The sequence below is a fragment of the Poromitra crassiceps genome (genome assembly GCF_964638095.1).
Source record: "Poromitra crassiceps genome assembly, chromosome: 17".
Lineage (NCBI taxonomy): Eukaryota > Metazoa > Chordata > Actinopteri > Beryciformes > Melamphaidae > Poromitra > Poromitra crassiceps.
In genome coordinates, this window is record NC_139635.1 from 6,400,823 (window position 1) to 6,424,673 (window position 23,851).

At 45.3% G+C, this 23,851-nt stretch overlaps 1 protein-coding gene across 1 annotated transcript in view; it reads left to right on the forward strand.

Moving 5' to 3' along the window:
- The window catches only part of LOC310791891 (partitioning defective 3 homolog), a gene marked incomplete at its 3' end in the record, with an annotated part of 552,527 nt that overhangs the window by 192,751 nt on the left and 335,925 nt on the right, over positions 1-23,851 (forward strand). The window contains 2 exon segments of the mRNA XM_083653569.1: positions 12,914-13,101; positions 18,949-19,092. Coding sequence (XP_083509695.1) covers positions 12,914-13,101; positions 18,949-19,092 — 332 coding nt within the window.

The window sequence follows — 23,851 nt, forward strand, 5'->3', positions numbered from 1 at the left end:
AGGCACCAGTAAGTCACATGACTGAAGGGTAGGCACCAGTAAGTCACAGGACTGAAGGGTAGGCACCAGTAAGTCACATGACTGAAGGGTAGGCGTGGCAGTAAGTCACATGACTGAAGGGTAGGCACCAGTAAGTCACAGGACTGAAGGGTAGGCGTGGCAGTAAGTCACATGACTGAAGGGTAGGCATGGCAGTAAGTCACATGACTGAAGGGTAGGCGTGGCAGTAAGTCACATGACTGAAGGGTAGGCGTGGCAGTAAGTCACATGACTGAAGGGTAGGCACCAGTAAGTCACATGACTGAAGGGTAGGCACCAGTAAGTCACATGACTGAAGGGTAGGCACCAGTAAGTCACATGACTGAAGGGTAGGCGTGGCAGTAAGTCACATGACTGAAGGGTAGGCACCAGTAAGTCACATGACTGAAGGGTAGGCACCAGTAAGTCACATGACTGAAGGGTAGGCGTGGCAGTAAGTCACATGACTGAAGGGTAGGCGTGGCAGTAAGTCACATGACTGAAGGGTAGGCGTGGCAGTAAGTCACATGACTGAAGGGTAGGCACCAGTAAGTCACATGACTGAAGGGTAGGCACCAGTAAGTCACATGACTGAAGGGTAGGCACCAGTAAGTCACATGACTGAAGGGTAGGCGTGGCAGTAAGTCACATGACTGAAGGGTAGGCGTGGCAGTAAGTCACATGACTGAAGGGAAGGCGTGGCAGTAAGTCACATGACTGAATGGTAGGCGTGGCAGTAAGTCACATGACTGAAGGGAAGGCGTGGCAGTAAGTCACATGACTGAAGGGTAGGCGTGGGCCCATATTCAATCAAGAATATCGCCATATTTGCCGCCATACGAGATATTTTTCACAATATCGGGGGGGAGGTTTAGGTCTGGCATTTGGTGTATTCTGATTTGATGATATATGATATGATAATACAACAGATCTTAGTCTACAAATTGAGTGTAAAGTAGAGTCCTAGTAGATTTTTATTAAAAGGAATAAGAATGACTTTTATATCATAACCCTGCATAAACTGCCCCTCCCTCCGGTCACCACCATGTGCCTCCTTGCTAGCAGAACAGAGGCAGCATGCTTTCGGCCGAGCAGCAGTTACTGTATCTTCAGTCTAATGCATTAATAATGCCATATAGAGTTCAACAGTCACATGAGTATTTCCCATTCATTTTTCTCAATCACGTTTCCAAAAATCCTTATGTAAAGAGTTTTAAGCCAGGATCCAAGTCAACCGGTCTCATCATGCTCATAATGTATGAATAAACCAGTCAGCTACTTTCATTCGACAAAACGATGAGTCAGTCAACCTCTATTGTAAAGGACCAACATTAGGGCTGGGTTCAAAAAATCGATTCTCCGATTTTTAATCGATTTTTATTTTAATCCTTTGATATCGATTCATATGTCCAGAGATCGATTTTTATTTTTATTTTTATTTATTTTTTAAATAAACAGGCTAAAATAATGCTGTGTGTGGTAGTTGAAACATAGTTTCAAGTTGACGTTTATTTATGTTTGTAGTTGAAACAAAAACATAAATACTGTAGGCTACATACATGGAAATGTTTGATCATTAATATCTACTTTTAGAAATTATATAGGCTGAAATCAATTCACTGTGCATAATTGTGAAAGTGTCTTTATTGACAGATGAAAAGGTTGTTATTTACCCTTTGTCAGCACCTGGTGAGTAAATATATGTGTTACTAAAACCATTAAAATTGACAACCGGTCTGCAACTTTTTTCCCCCCATGTATCTACTTGGCGCAAAAAAGGTTGGGAACCCCTGTGTTACATAACTGGACAGTCATGTAATTCAGGTTACAGCTCAACAAATACGTTTTGGTGTCACTAACCAAATCGATATTGAAATTAATCGAATCGGAATCGAATCAAATCAAATCGAATCGGGATTAATCGATTCGCAACCTTGTGAATCGGAATCGAATTGATTCTTGAAATGTGAACCAATACCCAGCTCTAACCAACATGTCACTAAACATCATATCCAGGGGCCAAAAAAAGACCTCTGAAAAGAGTTAATTTCTTGCCCTGGTCTAAAGATAGATCAACTTTATTATTATAAATCATCAATATATTAATTTGTCTGTGTGCGTGTCTGTGTATCTTTAAGTCAGATTGAGATGAAAGTGTGCGTGACTGCATGGCAGTGTGCTATGACCCGGGGAAGGTCATGTGACTGCATGGCAGTGTGCTATGACCCGGGGAAGGTCATGTGACTGCATGGCAGTGTGCTATGATCCGGGGAAAGTCATGTGACTGCATGGCAGTGTGCTATGCCCCGGGGAAGGTCTAAGGTTCTAAAGTCCTGGAAAGCACCTCATGCAGACACCCCAGGTCAGATTGGCCTGAACATGTGCATGGCGGTGGGTTATGATATGGCTTCAGTTCATGGGCAGGTTCTAAAGTCCTGGAAAGCACCTGGACACCACCATCATTTCCAGCCAAGCAAAAGGCACATTTTGTATTGCTTTGTGCCTATTTAACCCGGCAACGCCAGGTAAACATGGCTACTCATTGGATAAATGGATGGAAGGATGGGAAGATAATTGGATGTACATTTGATGGATAGATCATGGCTGATTGGATGGATGATTGACAAAAGCTAAGACATAGATGAATGAAGGAATTGATGGATGGATTGAGAGTCTTGTTTCATAAATTATTCTTCTTCTAATGGCTTTCCGGCAGACTGGATGCCTTGTGGCACATCGCTGCCTCTCACAGAATATTACACAAATTCCAGACTCCGGGGTCCGCCTCCTCCTCAACGCTCCTCCCTCCGGCCGCTTCGCTCTCCTGTTCGACCTCCATGTTCCCCCCCAGCACACCAACCTCCCTCGGACTCTCTTACTGTACTACGCCAGGCAGCATGTGTGTTACTGATTACATCACTGATGACGTCCTCAGGCTTGTGTGTCAGTCAGCCTTCCGAGTGATGTCACCCGAGCATTTATGATGTCATCAGCAATGTCACTTGAGCATTTAGTCAGCTTCCTTCCGACCTTTGAGCGTCCGTCGTTCCTTCCTTCAGACATAGCCAGATGTAGGCTGGCAGCCAGCTGCCTGGACTAAAACACAACACAGACTACCGCTTGAATCATACACCTCTCCCCTCTTCTCTGGCGTCTGTGTTCATGACTGCAGCAGTACACAGCAAACCTCACAAATTAGCTTATTGCAGCCCAACGCTCCCAACTCAACCCCCTGTCCATAAATTGTGATAATTGGACAAGAGCTAGGCCCTTATTTCAGACTGGAGATTTAGCTGTTTGATCCGCGGCCAAACTGGCTAATTGGTTCTGTGCCGCCTCCTAAATCAACTCAGTCACTCAGTGACTCAACTCAGGCTGGCCAAGTGGCTTCTCTACTGTCATTAGCCTGACGCTAACTCATTAGCATGACGCTAACGTGAGTCTGGACGGCAAAATGACTCTTGTAGGTGATTTGTCCATTTGGATTAGGCAAGCCATTTTCCGGACATAGACAAACACACACACACACACACACACACACACACACACACCATCTTAGCTGTCCATCGTGTTCGATGATGACGCTTGCTCTGAAGGGGAGGGGGGGGGGGAGGGGGTTCAGCGACGCTGTCGCTGGTGCCACTTCTCGTGGGCGTTGAGTCAGTTTCTTGAGCTGCACACCCGTCCGCAGATGCAGTAAGGGAACCCGGATGTCAGGGGGGTACCAGCCACCCGCTGGTGTCGCTGAATGCGCCTCTCGGATCGTCGGTCTTGGTTGGTTTGGTGTATTTGTGAGACTGCAGTGGCACAGGTAGCCTGCCAGGCTGATCTATCGAGTGCCAGAGTTTCAAGCTGCATGGTGTTGATGTTTGCTCGCTTTAGGAGGTCCCTGCTGTAGTCCTTAAAGCGCCGCTTTTGCCCTCCAGCAGAGCGCTTTGCGTCTCTCAGTTGGCCGTAGAGGACTTGGCGGGGCAGGCGGTGGTCACGCATACGAATGGTGTGTCCAATCCAGCGAAGATGTTTTTTGGCCACAGCTGCTTCCATGCAGATTGAACCGGTGTTCTTGAGGATGTCTGTATGGGGGACTGGATCTTCCCAGGACAAGCCGAGGATCTTCTGTAGGCAGCGGATGTGGAAGGCCTCCAGGTTAGTGATGTGCCGGCTGTATGGGGTCCATGACTCTGCCCCATAGAGGAGAGTGGAGAGACATACTGCGTTGTAAACGACAATCTTGGTGCTGACCTTCAGGTTACGGTTTTCCAAAACTCTGCTGCGTAGGCGTCCAAAGGATGATGAGGCTTTATTGATACGGGTGTGCAGTTCAGTGTCAAGGGAGCAGCATGAGGACAAGGTAGGTGAAGTGATCCACTGTGTTAAGTGGAATGCTATTTATATGAAAGCTGGGGTAGTGAGTTGGGACATGACCTCGGTTTTTTGAATGTTGACCTGAAGACCAAAGGATTGATACAGACTGGATATGGTGTTGAGGGCGTGCTGCATAGAGTCTGGGCTGTGAGCTAAGACAGCGCAGTCATCAGCGTACTGAAGCTCACAGACACACACACACACACACACACACACACACACACACACACACACATCTGAACATACTATTAACTAACTACATCCACTAATGACCTGTGGGCCGCCATTGATTGAGTGATTGACATGGCAGCCGCCAACATCTCTCTCTCTGTCTCAAACACAGACACACACACACACACACACACACACACACACACACACACACACACACACACACACACACACACAGACAGGGTAGAGAGGTCATAGCAGTCCTAATTGGATTTGTGGATCAGATGTGAATGTGAATTAGCAGTAAGAAGTGCACGTCTCTGGTATAATCACACCTGCCAGTTACTTCAGTTTAAGCATCTGTCTAATCAAGACTGTTTAATTGACGACACTGCGTCTCGTCAGCTGAATGTTAACGAGTTTTAAGAGCAGATTCTGACATGGCAGAAAGGGATTTAATGAGGAGAGTTTTCAATCAAAGTTCTGCTGTCGGTGACGAGGAGCGCGGGGCTGCGCTGTTCTTTGCCAATTTTCTCACCAATTCCAAAGCAAAGTGATGAAGCTTATTAGAGAGCTAGTTCTGTTCAAAAACAATTCAATTGATGTTCGTTCCTCTGCTTTATTCAGCTCCAAACCTCTGCGGACGAGGACGTGCTACAATGCTACTTTTTCCAATGTGGGAGCCTTGTCGACGGCCAATTGAAAAGTTACTTTCCAAAACACTGCGCTTTTTTTATTTTTCAGGGGCAGAAAGTCATTAGCCGACCTGAAGGTAATCGCAATATGGCCAAGTGCAATATCCATATCGCAGGAGCCTGCAGTTATTTAAAAAGGTAAAATGTGTCACAACAGAGCATTAAATGAAGCATTGTACAGCCCTAGCCCACATTCAAAGGAACATTTTAATTTTTAAATAAAAAGTGGCAACCCATTTGAATTGAAAATTAAATAATTATTCCCTTTATATCTTCTCCAACTTTAGTTCTTCATCTCAGTATGTTTTGGTGTGTGTGTGTGTGTGTGTGTGTGTGTGTGTGTGTGTGTGTATGTGTGTGTGTGTGTGTGTGTGTATGTGTGTGTTTTTTACAGATGTCCTACTTTTTGCTGCGTATCTATTGAACCACTGCTGCACTTTGGCTCCATTCCCAATCCCCAAGAGCAGCTGAAGACTGTAGGAACATCTAGTTGTGTAGTTTGTTTGAGCCAAAGCTTACAGTGCTGGTCTGCTTAGAGTTTAGTGTCCAGTAAACAAATGTCTTTGTACTGCGTGAGACAGACTCATCCCAGTGCTCATGATGATAGATGCAGGAGAAATGCCTGAAGTAGAACAGCTGTCGCTGTAGTTCAGTTGAAGAGGAATGGTCCTGTGCCAGGGTGCCTTGTGGGAGTTGTAGTATTGTGTGCTGTTCTCTGTCCCCTCCTCGACTCCATCTCCCATGGGTGTGGCCTCCCACACAGCTCAGAGCAACACGACTCCCACGACCTGCATGACCCCCGCCCACACACACACACACACACACACACACACACGCACGCACGCACCCACGCACGCACGCACACACACACACACACACACACACACACACACACACACACACACACACACACACTTGGCACCCGACACAGCTTGACTCAGATATTCACGTGTATAAACACACATCCACTAGTTTGCGTGCACATATATCAAAAAATACACACAACATAAATACATAGACCAGTGGTTCTCAAATGTCTGTGGCACTTTGCCAGGGGGTCCGCGAAAAGTTTTCAGGAAAATAAAAATAAAATTTTTTGTGTGTGTGTGTGCAAAAGCTTCATAGTTCAACGGAAATATGTGATGCTTTAAATCTAAAATGGTTCATGGATTACATTCTAATCTAACAAACCTATCAATTTAAAAGTCAAGCACGTTACCGTGGAAACAATTAAAGTCCCTGGAAACCAAAATCCACAAAAACGTTCTAACTATGTTATTTAGGGTCTTATGTTAGTAATTTTGTGCCTCCGAAATTATTATACATTACTTTCAACCCAAAGCCTTAAAATCGCCACTTTTCTACAAGATTCTACAAAGTACTTCCTCATTGAAGACAGCAGTGCGCGAGGTGCTAAAACGCAGGAGCTTATGACGTCATAAGCTCTATATAACCTTTGTACACGCGCGCAATCCGCACCCACCCTCCTTTTGTCCGTTCTTTGCCCCCAGTGACAGCGCTCCCTCGCTGTCCGTCTCCCTCCCACTCTGTGTGCCGTCTGCCAAGCGCTATGCTTCTCTCTCTCTCTCTCTCTCTCTCTCTCTCTCTCTCTCTCTCTCTCTCTCTCTCTGGACTAGTGAGAGAGAGAGAGCGAGAGACACACAGGCTGGTGGCTCACACACACACACACACACACACACACACACACACACACACACACACACTCGCGAGTGCTGTGTAACTCGATCTCTTTCTCCGTTTCCCTTCCCCCTCTGTCTCGCGCTCTCTCTCTCTCGGAAAACCTGCTGCAGACGGGACACGCCCACACAGTCCGCGGGAGAAATACACTCTAAAAAATAATGATTTTCTCATGAGTTTTGCCAGACTGTCAAACCTAAAGTTATATACTTTGCGACGTTCATCATCGTTCAAATTTGGCTGGTGGCTTATTAACATAGGATCCTGTGATGTGATGAACTCAAAATGCTAAATAATAAAGAAATATTTCTGGTTTCCAGGGACTTTAAGCTTAGTCCAAAATCACAAATCAGAATGAGGGCTGCCCCGGTATATTTTCCATCTTGTAAGGGGTCCTTGGCTGAAAAACCTTTGAGAACCTCTGAATAGACCAGTCTAAAATGTCTCTTAAGTCACTATCTATCTGATAGTGACTTAACACAATGGTGATTTATTTGAGCCTATGGCTCATTGATGGAAGCCTTTTCATGTTCAGTATTGCAACATTTATCAACTTGGTGTCTGTGGTGACACAGAGGGCAGGCGGAGGCGGAGCTAACGCAATACTCGCTCTTCAGTTACCGTTACTAAGTAAAATAACTAACGTTTCCATACGTTCCCGACAACTCTTGTGTGAAGCAGGATAACAAGCTACTTTTCTCCGGTCTCTGCTAGCTTTACTGGTGGTTCCTATGGCCGAACACACGGCACATTATGCAACACTGTTTGGATTTCACCTGCAATTACCGCTGATCGCCATAGGTGTCGCCAAAGAGAACAAAACTGAAATCTCCGAGATTATAAAGTTAAGTATCGTAATGATACCGTATTGTGATTGCCACCCCTACTGTACACACACACCTCATCTCCTCGGGGTGTGTGTGTGTGTGTGTGTGTGTGTGTGTGTGTGTGTGTGTGTGTGTGTGTGTTTGTTTGTTTGTGGCTGGGGGGTGGTGTGGGGGTTACGGGGGGTACTGCACAGTATTTCCTGTATGAGCCAATCCAAATCCCCCGTCATAAACATGATGCGGGGGTGAATAACAGGACATGGGAACAGGACACTTGGCAGCATCACAGGCAGAAGAGGCTGCAGCTTTTTAAACATATTCACACCATGTTGTGACGCTCAGACTGCATCTGTCTTGTGTGGTCTGCTGCACTCCTGTCAGCCAATCAAATCTGCACTCCTGTCAGCCAATCATATCTGCACTCCTGTCAGCCAATCATATCTGCACTCCTGTCAGCCAATCATATCTGCACTCCTGTCAGCCAATCAAATCTGCCCGTGGGACGTTTTGGAGAGGTCTGACAACGGCAGATTTCCCATGTCATAACATTGTTGTGTTGTATGTCTGTGTGTGCGTGTGTGTGCGTGCGGTGTTGTGTCTGTGCGTGTGTGTATGTGTGTGTGTGTGTGCGTGTGTGCGTGTGTGTGTCCGTGTGTGTGCGCGGCGTTGTGCGTGCTGCCCTCGCCGGTGTCACCTTGTTGTTTTGTTGGACCCTCTCCCACACATGACCACTTGACAGAGTGGAGAGTTTTAATGGAAGCGTGTTTCTCAACAGGCTCTCCCTATTGTTGTTCCCACACAGGCTGCAGACCAGACACTGACTCAATACAAGCTGCATCATTACAAACCAGACACTGACACAATACAAGCTGCATCATACAGGCTACAGACCAGACACTGACACAATACAAGCTGCATCACACAGGCTGCAGACCAGACACTGACACAATACAAGCTGCATCATACAGGCTACAGACCAGACACTGACACAATACAAGCTGCATCATACAGCCTACAGACCAGACACTGACACAATACAAGCTGCATCACACAGGCTGCAGACCAGACACTGACACAATACAAGCTGCATCATACAGGCTACAGACCAGACACTGACACAATACAAGCTGCATCACACAGGCTGCAGACCAGACACTGACACAATACAAGCTGCATCATACAGGCTACAGACCAGACACTGACACAATACAAGCTGCATCATACAGCCTACAGACCAGACACTGACACAATACAAGCTGCATCACACAGGCTGCAGACCAGACACTGACACAATACAAGCTGCATCATACAGGCTACAGACCAGACACTGACACAATACAAGCTGCATCATACAGGCTACAGACCAGACACTGACACAATACAAGCTGCATCACACAGCCTACAGACCAGACACTGACACAATACAAGCTGCATCATACAGGCTACAGACCAGACACTGACACAATACAAGCTGCATCATACAGGCTACAGACCAGACACTGACACAATACAAGCTGCATCATCACACAGGCTACAGACCAGACACTGACACAATACAAGCTGCATCACACAGGCTGCAGACCAGACACTGACACAATACAAGCTGCATCATCACACAGGCTACAGACCAGACACTGACACAATACAAGCTGCATCACACAGGCTGCAGACCAGACACTGACACAATACAAGCTGCATCATACAGGCTACAGACCAGACACTGACACAATACAAGCTGCATCATACAGGCTACAGACCAGACACTGACACAATACAAGCTGCATCATCACACAGGCTACAGACCAGACACTGACACAATACAAGCTGCATCACACAGGCTACAGACCAGACACTGACACAATACAAGCTGCATCATCACACAGGCTACAGACCAGACACTGACACAATACAAGCTGCATCATACAGGCTACAGACCAGACACTGACACAATACAAGCTGCATCATACAGGCTACAGACCAGACACTGACACAATACAAGCTGCATCATCACACAGGCTACAGACCAGACACTGACACAATACAAGCTGCATCATACAGGCTACAGACCAGACACTGACACAATACAAGCTGCATCATCACACAGGCTACAGACCAGACACTGACACAATACAAGCTGCATCATCACACAGGCTGCAGACCAGACACTGACACAATACAAGCTGCATCACACAGGCTGCAGACCAGACACTGACACAATACAAGCTGCATCATCACACAGGCTACAGACCAGACACTGACACAATACAAGCTGCATCATACAGGCTACAGACCAGACACTGACACAATACAAGCTGCATCATACAGGCTACAGACCAGACACTGACACAATACAAGCTGCATCACACAGGCTGCAGACCAGACACTGACACAATACAAGCTGCATCATCACACAGGCTACAGACCAGACACTGACACAATACAAGCTGCATCATACAGGCTACAGACCAGACACTGACACAATACAAGCTGCATCATACAGGCTACAGACCAGACACTGACACAATACAAGCTGCATCATCACACAGGCTACAGACCAGACACTGACACAATACAAGCTGCATCATCACACAGGCTGCAGACCAGACACTGACACAATACAAGCTGCATCACACAGGCTGCAGACCAGACACTGACACAATACAAGCTGCATCATCACACAGGCTACAGACCAGACACTGACACAATACAAGCTGCATCATCACACAGGCTACAGACCAGACACTGACACAATACAAGCTGCATCACACAGGCTGCAGACCAGACACTGACACAATACAAGCTGCATCATCACACAGGCTACAGACCAGACACTGACACAATACAAGCTGCATCATCACACAGGCTGCAGACCAGACACTGACACAATACAAGCTGCATCATACAGGCTACAGACCAGACACTGACACAATACAAGCTGCATCACACAGGCTACAGACCAGACACTGACACAATACAAGCTGCATCACACAGACTAGACACTGACACAATACAAGCTGCATCACACAGACCAGACACTGACACAATACAAGCTGCAGGATTCGCCTTTTTCACAGCAGCCATTTTGTGTCTCAAAGGCAGGAAGTAACACAGGTGCACACAGCTCAACACCACAAATCTGATTATTTCATTAGGGCTGGGTATTGCCAAGGACCTCACGATACGATACCTATCACGATACATGGGTCACGATACGATTGTATCACGATACATTGCGATACAATACATATTGCAATATATGGCAATACTTTAAAATATATATTTTTTTTTAAATAGAGCTGCAAATGCAATTCGCTGTGCACCACCCAGGTAGTTTAATAATATTTATATCATTTTATATTGATAACTTAATGCACAAATTGAGTCAAAACTACTGAATGTTGAGTGTGTTACTGAACGCTCTGAAATAAAAAGTATTCTTATTGTGTCACTGAACAGACGGTTGTGCAAAAAATCGATATGGCGATATATTACGATATCTTTCTGAAATATCGATACAGTATTGCGGGCTGAAGAATGCAACTTGTATTGCATTAGTAATAAGCAACATGACAACGGGATTAATCTAATGTTTATTAGTTATCCTCCCCCCACAGTATCATTATCAAAATACCAAGCAGGCTTTGTGGCCTATACGATGCTTTTAGCAAGGCGCCTGATTCTATTAAAATGGAAATCCGTTAGCCCACCTTCTCATTCCTTATGGATCAGAGATATTCTTTATTTTATTAAATTGGAAAGAATTCGCTGTACGATGAGAGGCTCGTCAACTAGATTTTTGAAAACATGGGGATTATTTTTTAGGGTGGTGGAGGGTTTGCAGTTTCCTGAGATCCCAAAGGACTGATTTCTGTTTCTCTGTGATGTGTTGGGCCTGATGATGTCTGTCTGTTGTGCTGTCTTCTCTTCTTTTCTCTTGTGTGGGTGGGCTGTGTAGATGATGGATATTTGATCATGTACTTGTGCACTGTGTTTCTGATGGCTGATCGGACTATGTCAATTATTGTTTTACTTTTGTTTTGTTTTTGTTTTTGTTAATAAGGAAAAGGAAGTATCTCAGGGTGAGAAGATTACTTTTGTACTGTTGCTGTTAGGGAGGGTATGGTATAGGTATTTGTTTTTCCTCTTCTTTTCCAGTGAACCTGTTTTCCTACGACCGTATACACATATCTTCACTTTTTTTTTTTTATCTTGTCTTTCCAGTCCTATAACAGGCAGTGAAATTGAAATACTGATGTGCTGTATCATCTATGCCCTGAAAACTTCAATAAACAGAAATATGAAAAAAAAAAAAAAAAATGTTTATTAGTTATAGTTTGTTTATAAATGGACTAACGAGAGCCACTGAGAGCTGTGCACTGATGAAGCGAAGCAGCAACATGAACGAAGGAGATCAAACGTCACGGGGGGGTGAGGGGGCAGTCTGTTGGTTGGGGTTGAAGATGAAATATAAATGGGACAGTGCATGAGTGCAGTGAAGCAGTCACCACTCACCTGACTAAAGATATGGTGTCCTTCAAAACAGTGGAAAAGGAGTCTTTTAAATCCGTGCTTCTGACACTCGACCGTCAATATCATCCACCAGGTCAAAAGTATTTCTCTAAAGTTGCCATCCCTGAGCTGTGTCAAACTGAGAAACGCGGTTCATTTCAGTTACTTGATGGCTTAGTTTGGTTAATCTTTGTTAGATCTCTGTGTGTGGATTTACTTTGAAAATGGCCTTTTGAGTAAGTTTGGATTCATATTTCATCGCGTGGTGAGTACACGAGTCACAACATGTACATAGAGCTTTTTGGCGCTGTTGAAATGTGCGTTTTTGGTGACTTGAACGTGAGTAGGCAGTTGTACCGGTAACTCCGGTATTTGTGAATCTAACTAAATGGATGGCTGTACCTCACAGTGTCCTGCACGGAGAGTGACGGTAAAGGCATTGTTTATCTTGTGTATGTATGGGCAATATGGCAAATAGGCGAATCTCTCAAAAAGTTGGCCTATCCGTTTAAGTTTAAAAAAAATCTCAAAAGAACTTTCAATGAGCCAGTTATTTATATCTAGTTTCAAGGAGCTGTATGAACCCTGAGAATCCTTCTTCACGGCTCCTTGTTGTCTCCTCTCTGTCAGACATGCCCCTGCACGTGCGGCGCAGCAGTGACCCGGCCCTGCTGAGCGTTAACGGCCTGCTGAGCGGTGCCGCCGAGGCCCGGGCCCCCGAGGAGCAGCCGTCCAGGAAGAACCCGACCCGCTGGTCCACCACCGCAGGCTTCCTCAAGGCCCGCAGCTCCACCCCCACCAACAGCCTGGAGAGGAAGGTAGGAGGCACACCCTGCTCCACCACAACATGACCCTAACCCTAACCCTACAGCCTGGAGAGGAAGGTAGGACACATTAACAGATGGAGAGGAAGGTAGGACACACTAACAGCTGGAGAGGAAGGTAGGACACACTAACAGATGGAGAGGAAGGTAGGACACACTAACAGATGGAGATGAAGGTAGGACACACTAACAGATGGAGAGGAAGGTAGGACACACTAACAGATGGAGAAGAAGGTAGGACACACTAACAGATGGAGAGGAAGGTAGGACACACTAACAGATGGAGAGGAAGGTAGGACACACTAACAGATGGAGAGGAAGGTAGGACACACTAACAGATGGAGAGGAGGTAGGACACACTAACAGATGGAGAGGAAGGTAGGACACACTAACAGATGGAGAAGAAGGTAGGACACACTAACAGATGGAGAAGAAGGTAGGACACACTAACAGATGGAGAGGAAGGTAGGACACACTAACAGATGGAGAGGAAGGTAGGACACACTAACAGATGGAGAGGAAGGTAGGACACTAACAGATGGAGAGGAAGGTAGGACACACTAACAGATGGAGAAGAAGGTAGGACACAGTAACAGATGGAGAGGAAGGTAGGACACACTAACAGATGGAGAAGAAGGTATGACACACTAACAGATGGAGAAGAAGGTAGAACACACTAACAGATGGAGAGGAAGGTAGGACACACTAACAGATGGAGAAGAAGGTAGAACACACTAACAGATGGAGAGGAAGGTAGGACACACTAACAGATGGAGAAGAAGGTAGGACACACTAACAGATGGAGAAGAAGGTAGGACACACTAACAGATGGAGAAGAAGGTAGGACACACTAACAGATGGAGAAGAAGGTAGAACACACTAACAGATGGAGAGGAAGGTAGGACACACTAACAGATAGAGAAGAAGGTAGGAGACACTAACAGATGGAGAAGAAGGTAGGACACAGTAACAGATGGAGAGGAAGGTAGGACACACTAACAGATGGAGAAGAAGGTAGAACACACTAACAGATGGAGAGGAAGGTAGGACACACTAACAGATGGAGAAGAAGGTAGAACACACTAACAGATGGAGAAGAAGGTAGGACACACTAACAGATGGAGAGGAAGGTAGGACACACTAACAGATAGAGAAGAAGGTAGGAGACACTAACAGATGGAGAGGAAGGTAGGAGACACTAACAGATGGAGAAGAAGGTAGAACACACTAACAGATGGAGAAGAAGGTAGGACACACTAACAGATGGAGAGGAAGGTAGGACACACTAACAGATGGAGAGGAAGGTAGGACACACTAACAGATGGAGAAGAAGGTAGAACACACTAACAGATGGAGAAGAAGGTAGGACACACTAACAGATGGAGAAGAAGGTAGGACACACTAACAGATGGAGAAGAAGGTAGGAGACACTAACAGATGGAGAGGAAGGTAGGACACACTAACAGATGGAGAAGAAGGTAGGACACACTAACAGATGGAGAAGAAGGTAGGACACACTAACAGATGGAGAGGAAGGTAGGACACACTAACAGATGGAGAAGAAGGTAGGACACACTAACAGATGGAGATGAAGGTAGGACACACTAACAGATGGAGAGGAAGGTAGGACACACTAACAGATGGAGAAGAAGGTATGACACACTAACAGATGGAGAGGAAGGTAGGACACACTAACAGATGGAGAAGAAGGTAGGACACACTAACAGATGGAGAAGAAGGTAGGACACACTAACAGATGGAGAAGAAGGTAGGACACACTAACAGATGGAGAAGAAGGTAGGACACACTAACAGATGGAGAGGAAGGTAGGACACACTAACAGATGGATAAGAAGGTAGGACACACTAACAGATGGAGAAGAAGGTAGGACACACTAACAGATGGAGAAGAAGGTAGGACACACTAACAGATGGAGAAGAAGGTAGGAGACACTAACAGATGGAGAAGAAGGTAGAACACACTAACAGATGGAGAAGAAGGTAGGACACACTAACAGATGGAGAGGAAGGTAGGACACACTAACAGATGGAGAGGAAGGTAGGACACTAACAGATGGAGAGGAAGGTAGGACACACTAACAGATGGAGAAGAAGGTAGGACACACTAACAGATGGAGAAGAAGGTAGGACACACTAACAGATGGAGAAGAAGGTAGGACACACTAACAGATGGAGAAGAAGGTAGGACACACTAACAGATGGAGAGGAAGGTAGGACACACTAACAGATGGAGAAGAAGGTAGGACACACTAACAGATGGAGAGGAAGGTAGGACACACTAACAGATGGAGAAGAAGGTAGGACACACTAACAGATGGAGAAGAAGGTATGACACACTAACAGATGGAGAAGAAGGTATGACACACTAACAGATGGAGAGGAAGGTAGGACACACTAACAGATGGAGAAGAAGGTAGGACACACTAACAGATGGAGAAGAAGGTAGGACACACTAACAGATGGAGAGGAAGGTAGGACACACTAACAGATGGAGAAGAAGGTAGGACACACTAACAGATGGAGATGAAGGTAGGACACACTAACAGATGGAGAGGAAGGTAGGACACACTAACAGATGGAGAAGAAGGTATGACACACTAACAGATGGAGAGGAAGGTAGGACACACTAACAGATGGAGAAGAAGGTAGGACACACTAACAGATGGAGAAGAAGGTAGGACACACTAACAGATGGAGAAGAAGGTAGGACACACTAACAGATGGAGAAGAAGGTAGGACACACTAACAGATGGAGAGGAAGGTAGGACACACTAACAGATGGATAAGAAGGTAGGACACACTAACAGATGGAGAGGAAGGTAGGACACACTAACAGATGGAGAGGAAGGTAGGACACACACTTAGCTCCACCACAACATGACCCTAACCCTACAGCCTGGAGAAGAAGGTAGGACACTAACAGCTGGAGAGGAAGGTAGGACAGACCCAGCTCCACAACAAGGGAGAGAGGGCTGAACTATAGCCATCAGCATGCTAGCATTCATTACTTGATTGAGATGTCATTTCTGATGGTGAGACTGATGATCCTGTGGGTCTTTTGTGACAAATGTAACCAAACTGCTGTGTTTCGCCATAGTTAGTTAACAATACTGTCTTGATCCGTACCAGCTACCGACGGGGTGGAAGTGAGCAGCAGAATCATTTGGACTTCCTGTGCGAAATCTTCAAAATAAAAGCGCTCATTCAACCTCGATAAAATGCACAAATTGAACTGATGCCACACAAATTGTCATACCCTTGGAAAAGGTGAAACTTGAGATTCCTCTTAGTGTTCCTATGTCCATGTTAGGTCTCATAGATAGATTACTTTTTTTTGTTGCAAATAACAAACTTCCTTGAGCTTTTATTTTCAAGGCAAAATCACTAAACGGGAAGTGAAACTGCTGCGAGCTGCTGCTCAATTAACAGAGATCTATCGCGCATGGAATTTTGAACCAGAGCTAACAAGGCAAAACAGACTCATTGATTGGTTCACACGTGCGTGACGCTGCAGCTGGGTGGGCCTAGGATCTCACAGAGGTGGAGTCAAACAGCTCATTGGATGAGCAGCTTTCACTCAAAGCTTTGGGTAGGCTACACATTAAATGAGCAGTTTTGAACCCACGTGTGTTTGGGGCAAAAACAAAAATATGGGTCATGATTGGGTGGGCCTGTTTCCCAGTGGGTGGGCCTATGAACAAGAGTATGCGCCGGAGGTGTTTCTTGCAAAAAAAATACGTTTTTGTCTTGTTTATGCCTGGATTTGGATTAGGGATGCAATTTTGTTATCAATTTCCTTAATCGATTAATTGGTCAGGTTAACGATCAATTAATCGATTAATCATTATATTAAAAACTGCTGTTGACATACAAAATAAAAACTACAAAATGCAGGGTTTTACACACCTGTCTTTAGGCCGACCGAACAAGTTGATCAACCAACTAAACGTCCTGCATTAGCTGTCATTGTGCTTGTGGACGTGAGATATTTCGAACATTACATTATAATGTTAACAATGATGACTGTTGTGTTTTTGGGTGTAATTCTCCACCCTGGACTTTCTGTTTGCTAGCTTGGCTTTCTTCTTCCTCTGTATGAGCAGTTACATTTTGCCCTTGTGCTGTTAAATCATTTCAGAAAAGAAAAGAAAAACGATAAAATAGCACATAGCCTACATTGTCGATTAACCGGTTAACATATAGTTTGATCGGTCAAATTCGTAATGATCGATTAATCAATTGTCGATTAATCATTAACATCCCTAATTTGGATTGGATTTGGTTACACTGATGATAAGGAGTTGTCTGTCAAGGCAAGTAGTCCCGCCCACTGAAATCACTGTGGGCGGCTCGGAGTCCAGACTGATATGTAGAGCGAAACAGGATGTGAGGTCACATGATCAGGGTGATTCTAACCAGGCAAAACTTTTTTCTTTTTTTAACCAAAGGTCAGAACGTGACAATCTATAATGTGCTTCGCTTTTTTGTCAAGTAGCATTTTGTCAGAGTATGCATGCTGTACTTTTCTCTCTCTGCACACGGTGGATATCTGCTTCTGGAAAATGATCTTCAAGTTTGGAGTGGAGACGATTAAAGATGGAAAACCTTCTAAAGGGCTTTCTATTCAGAGGCAACAACCGCAGATCTGTTTCACATAAACGCGGTGCTCCTCATTTCTCTCCAGAACATCAAACTTCAGACAGCGGTCTGTCAATCAAACTTCAGACAGCGGTCTGTCAATCAAACTTCAGACAGCGGTCTGTCAATCAAACTTCAGACATCGGTCTGTCAATCAAACTTCAGACAGCGGTCTGTCAATCAAACTTCAGACAGCGGTCTGTCAATCAAACTTCAGACAGCAGTCTGTCAATCAGACAGCAGTCTTTCTAAGAGACAGCCAAGCCAAAACTGAATGAAGCATTACTGAGGAATGCCTTAGAAACCAAATGGTCCATTAAAAGGCGATGAGAGAAGCAGATGTGTGTGTGTTTGTGTGTGCGTGCAGGGTAAAGGACATGTGTGTGTGTGTGTGTGTGTGTGCGTGCAGGGTAAAGGACATGTGTGTTTGTTTGTGTGTGCGTGCAGGGTAAAGGACATGTGTGTGTGTGTGTGTGTGTGTGCGTGCAGGGTAAAGGACATGTGTGTTTGTTTGTGTGTGCGTGCAGGGTAAAGGACATGTGTGTTTGTGTGTGCGTGCAGGGTAAAGGACATGTGTGTTTGTGTGTGCGTGCAGGGTAAAGGACATGTGTGTGTTTGTTTGTGTGTGCGTGCAGGGTAAAGGACATGTGTGTGTGTTTGTGTGTGCGTGCAGGGTAAAGGACATGTGTGTGTTTGTTTGTGTGTGCGTGCAGGGTAAAGGACATGTGTGTGTTTGTTTGTGTGTGCGTGCAGGGTAAAGGACATGTGTGTGTTTGTTTGTGTGTGCGTGCAGGGTAAAGGACATGTGTGTGTTTGTTTGTGTGTGCGTGCAGGGTAAAGGACATGTGTGTGTTTGTTTGTGTGTGCGTGCAGGGTAAAGGACATGTGTGTTTGTTTGTGTGTGCGTGCAGGGTAAAGGACATGTGTGTTTGTTTGTGTGTGCGTGCAGGGTAAAGGACATGTGTGTGTTTGTTTGTGTGTGCGTGCAGGGTAAAGGACATGTGTGTGTTTGTTTGTGTGTGCGTGCAGGGTAAAGGACATGTGTGTGTTTGTTTGTGTGTGCGTGCAGGGTAAAGGACATGTGTGTTTGTTTGTGTGTGCGTGCAGGGTAAAGGACATGTGTGTTTGTTTGTGTGTGCATGCAGGGTAAAGGACATGTGTGTTTGTGTGTGTGTGTGTGCAGGGTAAAGGAGTGGACACATACCGCAGCCTGCCGCGGGACGCAGGCACCTGGGCCAACCAGAAAGAGTTTCAGAGAGAGACCGCCCGCTCCTCACTCAGCGCCAAGCACCCCATGGTGGACCGCTGGCTGGAGAGACAGGAGCAGGTAGGGGAACATGCCTTTTCTATGAAGAAAAAAGACCTACCTACAGTAATACATGCTCTTTGGTGGACTATTTCATCCAAAATGCCTTGGCTTACACTACCATGAGATCATACATATTTATCATGGGACAGTCCATGCATCATGTATGAATGGGTACAGGGATCGATATCCGGGGGGGGGGAGACATCTGTACCACCAAGGCAATTTCCCACCATAAGTCATAGTAACATTCCAGGGAATATCCCTGCATGGCTGTCTGATGTCTGAATGACAGTGATTTAAAAGACAGTCCTGACACCCTTCACTTGCCCATCTATCCAGTGTTGCCAGATTGGGCAGTTTTTCGCCAATTCTTGCCGTCAACTTCCAGCCTGTTGACAGTGTTGTTGCTATGTGACGCTGAGGGAATGTGGTTCACTCTCCTATGTGTTACGCCAAACGCAATACATAAAACTGTCAGTTTTACTGTTGTCTTGCTGGTCACTAAGTGTGCAAGACTGCGATAACGTGACTTTAGACCTCTTACGAAATCCGTGGGGTCTTTATTCGGATTAAAAACCGAGGCTCAGACCACGTCCCTGTCATTGATATACTTTTTTGTTAACACGATTCACGTCCACGCTCATTGTTTTACCTTGCTGTGAGTTCCAGGTGCGTGACGTCAGCGTGTCCCCAAGAAGTGTGGTGTTTTGGGCAGCATTTTTTATTATACAGGGGGAGTCTCACTGAGAGCAATGCTCTCGTTTTCAGGAGCGTCCTGTTCACATTCACACACACATTCATACCTGGAAGCTGACCAGTACAACCACAGTCTGATCTGCTGGCCACTGATCAGCTCCACTGGAGCAGTTGGGGTTAAGGGCCTTGCTCAAGGGCACCTCAGTGGTGGTAATGAGGGAGGGGCAAGCGCTGCCTTTTCACTTTCCCCACCCAGATTTATCCTGCCGGTCCCGGGGATTGAACCGACGACCTTCTGGTCACAAGCTCACTTCTCTCCGGGGCGGCTATGGCTCAGGAGGTAGAGCGGCTCGTCCACCAATCAGAAGGTCAGTGGTTCGATCCCCGGCTCCTCCAGTCCGCAGGTAGAAGTGTCCTTGGGCAAGACACTGAACCCCAAATTGCTCCCGATGGCTGTGCCAGCACCCTGCGTGTCAGCTGGCCGCCTTCGTTGTGTGAATGGGTAAATGTAGGCACATTGTAAAGCGTTTTGGATAAAAGCGCTATATAAATGCAGTCCATTTACCATTTACCATTTCTCTAACCGTTGGGCCACCACGCTGTATCTATCCCGGCATTGCCATGGCATGTGTGAAAAGGTGCAAGACGGAGATGTCCAGATGTAGCACATGTGTGAATAGTGAAATCACTAGTGGTCCCTGAAAGGGATATATATCCTAGTAATCTACTGAGAACTATGTCTGTAAAGTGGTATCTGATACGCATTGCTGGACCACTGACTGAATAAGCTATGCATGCAGTACATATGAACACAACCACACATTATCAATGAGAAGTCACAAGCTTGTAACTCAGACTACACATTAGAAGACAAACAAAATCCACCCTAAAACACTTAGGTTAGAAAGGAGTTATTGTTTGTGGGTCCATTCTTCTTGGTGTACTTAAATGTTTTGGTTTGGATGTCAGTACCTCAGAATCAAAGAGCCACATTTATGTCCGTATCATATAATAAGGATATGAGCCGCTGCGTGTCAGAAAATAAGCTTTTTACAGGATTACACATGCCCCTATTTCTTCTGTTTCAGGCCATTGCTCGGCGCATTATAGCATTGTTGTGGATCGATAAAAAAATCAGCTGACTTAAAAATCATAATTAAAGCTCGAAATAACGTCCAGGTTGTAAAAAAAAAACATAATTGTCTTTTAAGGTCAAAAGACATATTGGGACTTGAATCATTATTAACTCATTGAATGCCATGGACGGACATGTTCGTCATTTCAAATAGTAACGTAGAGTGCCAAGGACGGACATGTTCGTCAATTGCGTTTTTTGACGGTGGGGCGTCGATCAAAGCCTTCTGCCTCTCCTGTACAAATATTATAGCTATTGGAGGTCTATAACCTATTTTACAGAACCCTTAGGTGGCGACAGTGCTCTCCACATAACAGAAAGGCAAGGAAAAAACAAAGAAGAAGTCGTTATGGAAACGGAAATCGCATCGCATCCGTATGCATCGATATGCTGAAGCACGTTACTGCAGCTGTGCCTGCAGCAGCCAATCTGCTCCCACAATTGAGCCGGACAGCACATCCGCACATCCACACCGTGGAGTTGTTATTATTCTCAACTGGAAGCATCGTTGCCGGTGACAAACACACGCGGAACGCTGTAAAAAAGCTGGATGTCGCACACAGCAAACTCAGCAGAGAGCCACCACAGACAGGAGGAGGAGTGTGCAGTTGAGGCGAGGCGGGGCGGGGCGGGGCGGGGCGGGGCGGGGGGGGGGGGGGGGGGGGGGCACGCAGAGCAGCACGCAACACCCAGACAGACCCAGGCAGCAGGACAGGATTGACAAACGCAAGTCAGAATATCCGATGCCCACCAGCAGCAAGCTTCAGAGTCAGTGATGTGCTTGAAATGTTTAATTTCACAAAAGGCCAATTATCTCAGCTTCTAGAAAAAAATTGCTGTTTTTGGATGAATCAAGCTATTTTCTCCGGCTCATAACTAAAGAACGGAAAATGGGATCAATAAACTTTTTTTTGCAGATGATAGAAGAGAGTCTCCTCGTTCTTTGTGCGTGTTCGGTGTTTACATAGTAATATCACACAATATTCTGTGGGCCTCGAGAAATCACTGAAAACGCTCTGAAACTCTGGCACTGGGAGCGTCCGTTCTCCAAAAGTGGCTGGCACTCAATGAGTTAATTGAACACAAGGGTACTGTATACGGAGGTGGCTTTCTACTGTTTCAGCTCAATTCAATCAGTTAGAATTTGAACATTTTCCACGCTGTAAGACATGTCCCATTAGGCCGTGTGTCCATCTAGCGTCTTTTTCTGACCGTTAAACACTGGAAGTACGCTGGGGAGCGCTGATCTCAGCGCACAATATGCAAGGAACCAGTCTGAAAGTAACGTTAGCTCAGTGCAGTAGCTAGCTTGATAGCTGACAGCTAACATTATCTAACAACACACATACAGTTATTTAGCTCAACACTCACCAGAAATATTAAGTGTCTGGCCAATCGGCTCCCAGAAAAGGAGCAGCCGACACCAGCGTCTTTCTGAAAAGTTAAAATATTTTCAGCTGGAACCGCTGGGAGCCGGCGCACAAAAACGCCGGAGCGCTGTGAAAATAGACGCTGGGTGCAGCGCACTTTCTCTAGACGTCCGTGTGCGCCCACATACGCTCGCTCCTCATTGGAAACAACTGAAAAAAGACGTTGGAGCTGATGAAAAGACGCTAGGTCGACACAGGCCCTTACCAGGAACCACACAAAGCAGTTTTCAATGACATTACCCAATTAAGGAGCATCACGCAGCCTGTATCTCTCGGTTATATGACTAGACATTAAGTGCACACTTCATATCATTGGCGATGGCAACACAAAGTGATTTACAACCCTGTCTCCGCCTGCGCATCCATCAGCTCTAAGCTGGCTGACTGCCTGCATGAGTGGCCCAGATCCATCACTCCCCCGGCCTGCATGAGCAATTTCCATAAATCCACAAGATGCATGAAGTCATAGAGAGAAGGAACAGGTTTGACTGTATAACATAATGTTGAGTCAGTAAATAACATGAAGACACATGAAGTCACAGAGAGAAGGAACAGGTTTGACTGTATAACATAATGTTGAGTCAGTAAATAACATGAAGACACATGAAGTCACAGAGAGAAGGAACAGGTTTGACTGTATAACATAATGTTGAGTCAGTAAATAACATGAAGACACATGAAGTCATAGAGAGAAGGAACAGGTTTGACTGTATAACATAATGTTGAGTCAGTAAATAACATGAAGACACATGAAGTCATAGAGAGAAGGAACAGGTTTGACTGTATAACATAATGTTGAGTCAGTAAATAACATGAAGACACATGAAGTCACAGAGAGAAGGAACAGGTTTGACTGTATAACATAATGTTGAGTCAGTAAATAACATGAAGACACATGAAGTCATAGAGAGAAGAAACAGGTTTGACTGTATAACATAATGTTGAGTCAGTAAATAACATGAAGACACATGAAGTCACAGAGAGAAGGAACAGGTTTGACTGTATAACATAATGTTGAGTCAGTAAATAACATGAAGACACATGAAGTCACAGAGAGAAGGAACAGGTTTGACTGTATAACATAATGTTGAGTCAGTAAATAACATGAAGACACATGAAGTCATAGAGAGAAGAAACAGGTTTGACTGTATAACATAATGTTGAGTCAGTAAATAACATGAAGACACATGAAGTCATAGAGAGAAGGAACAGGTTTGACTGTATAACATAATGTTGAGTCAGTAAATAACATGAAGACACATGAAGTCACAGAGAGAAGGAACAGGTTTGACTGTATAACATAATGTTGAGTCAGTAAATAACATGAAGACACATGAAGTCACAGAGAGAAGGAACAGGTTTGACTGTATAACATAATGTTGAGTCAGTAAATAACATGAAGACACATGAAGTCATAGAGAGAAGGAACAGGTTTGACTGTATAACATAATGTTGAGTCAGTAAATAACATGAAGACACATGAAGTCATAGAGAGAAGGAACAGGTTTGACTGTAT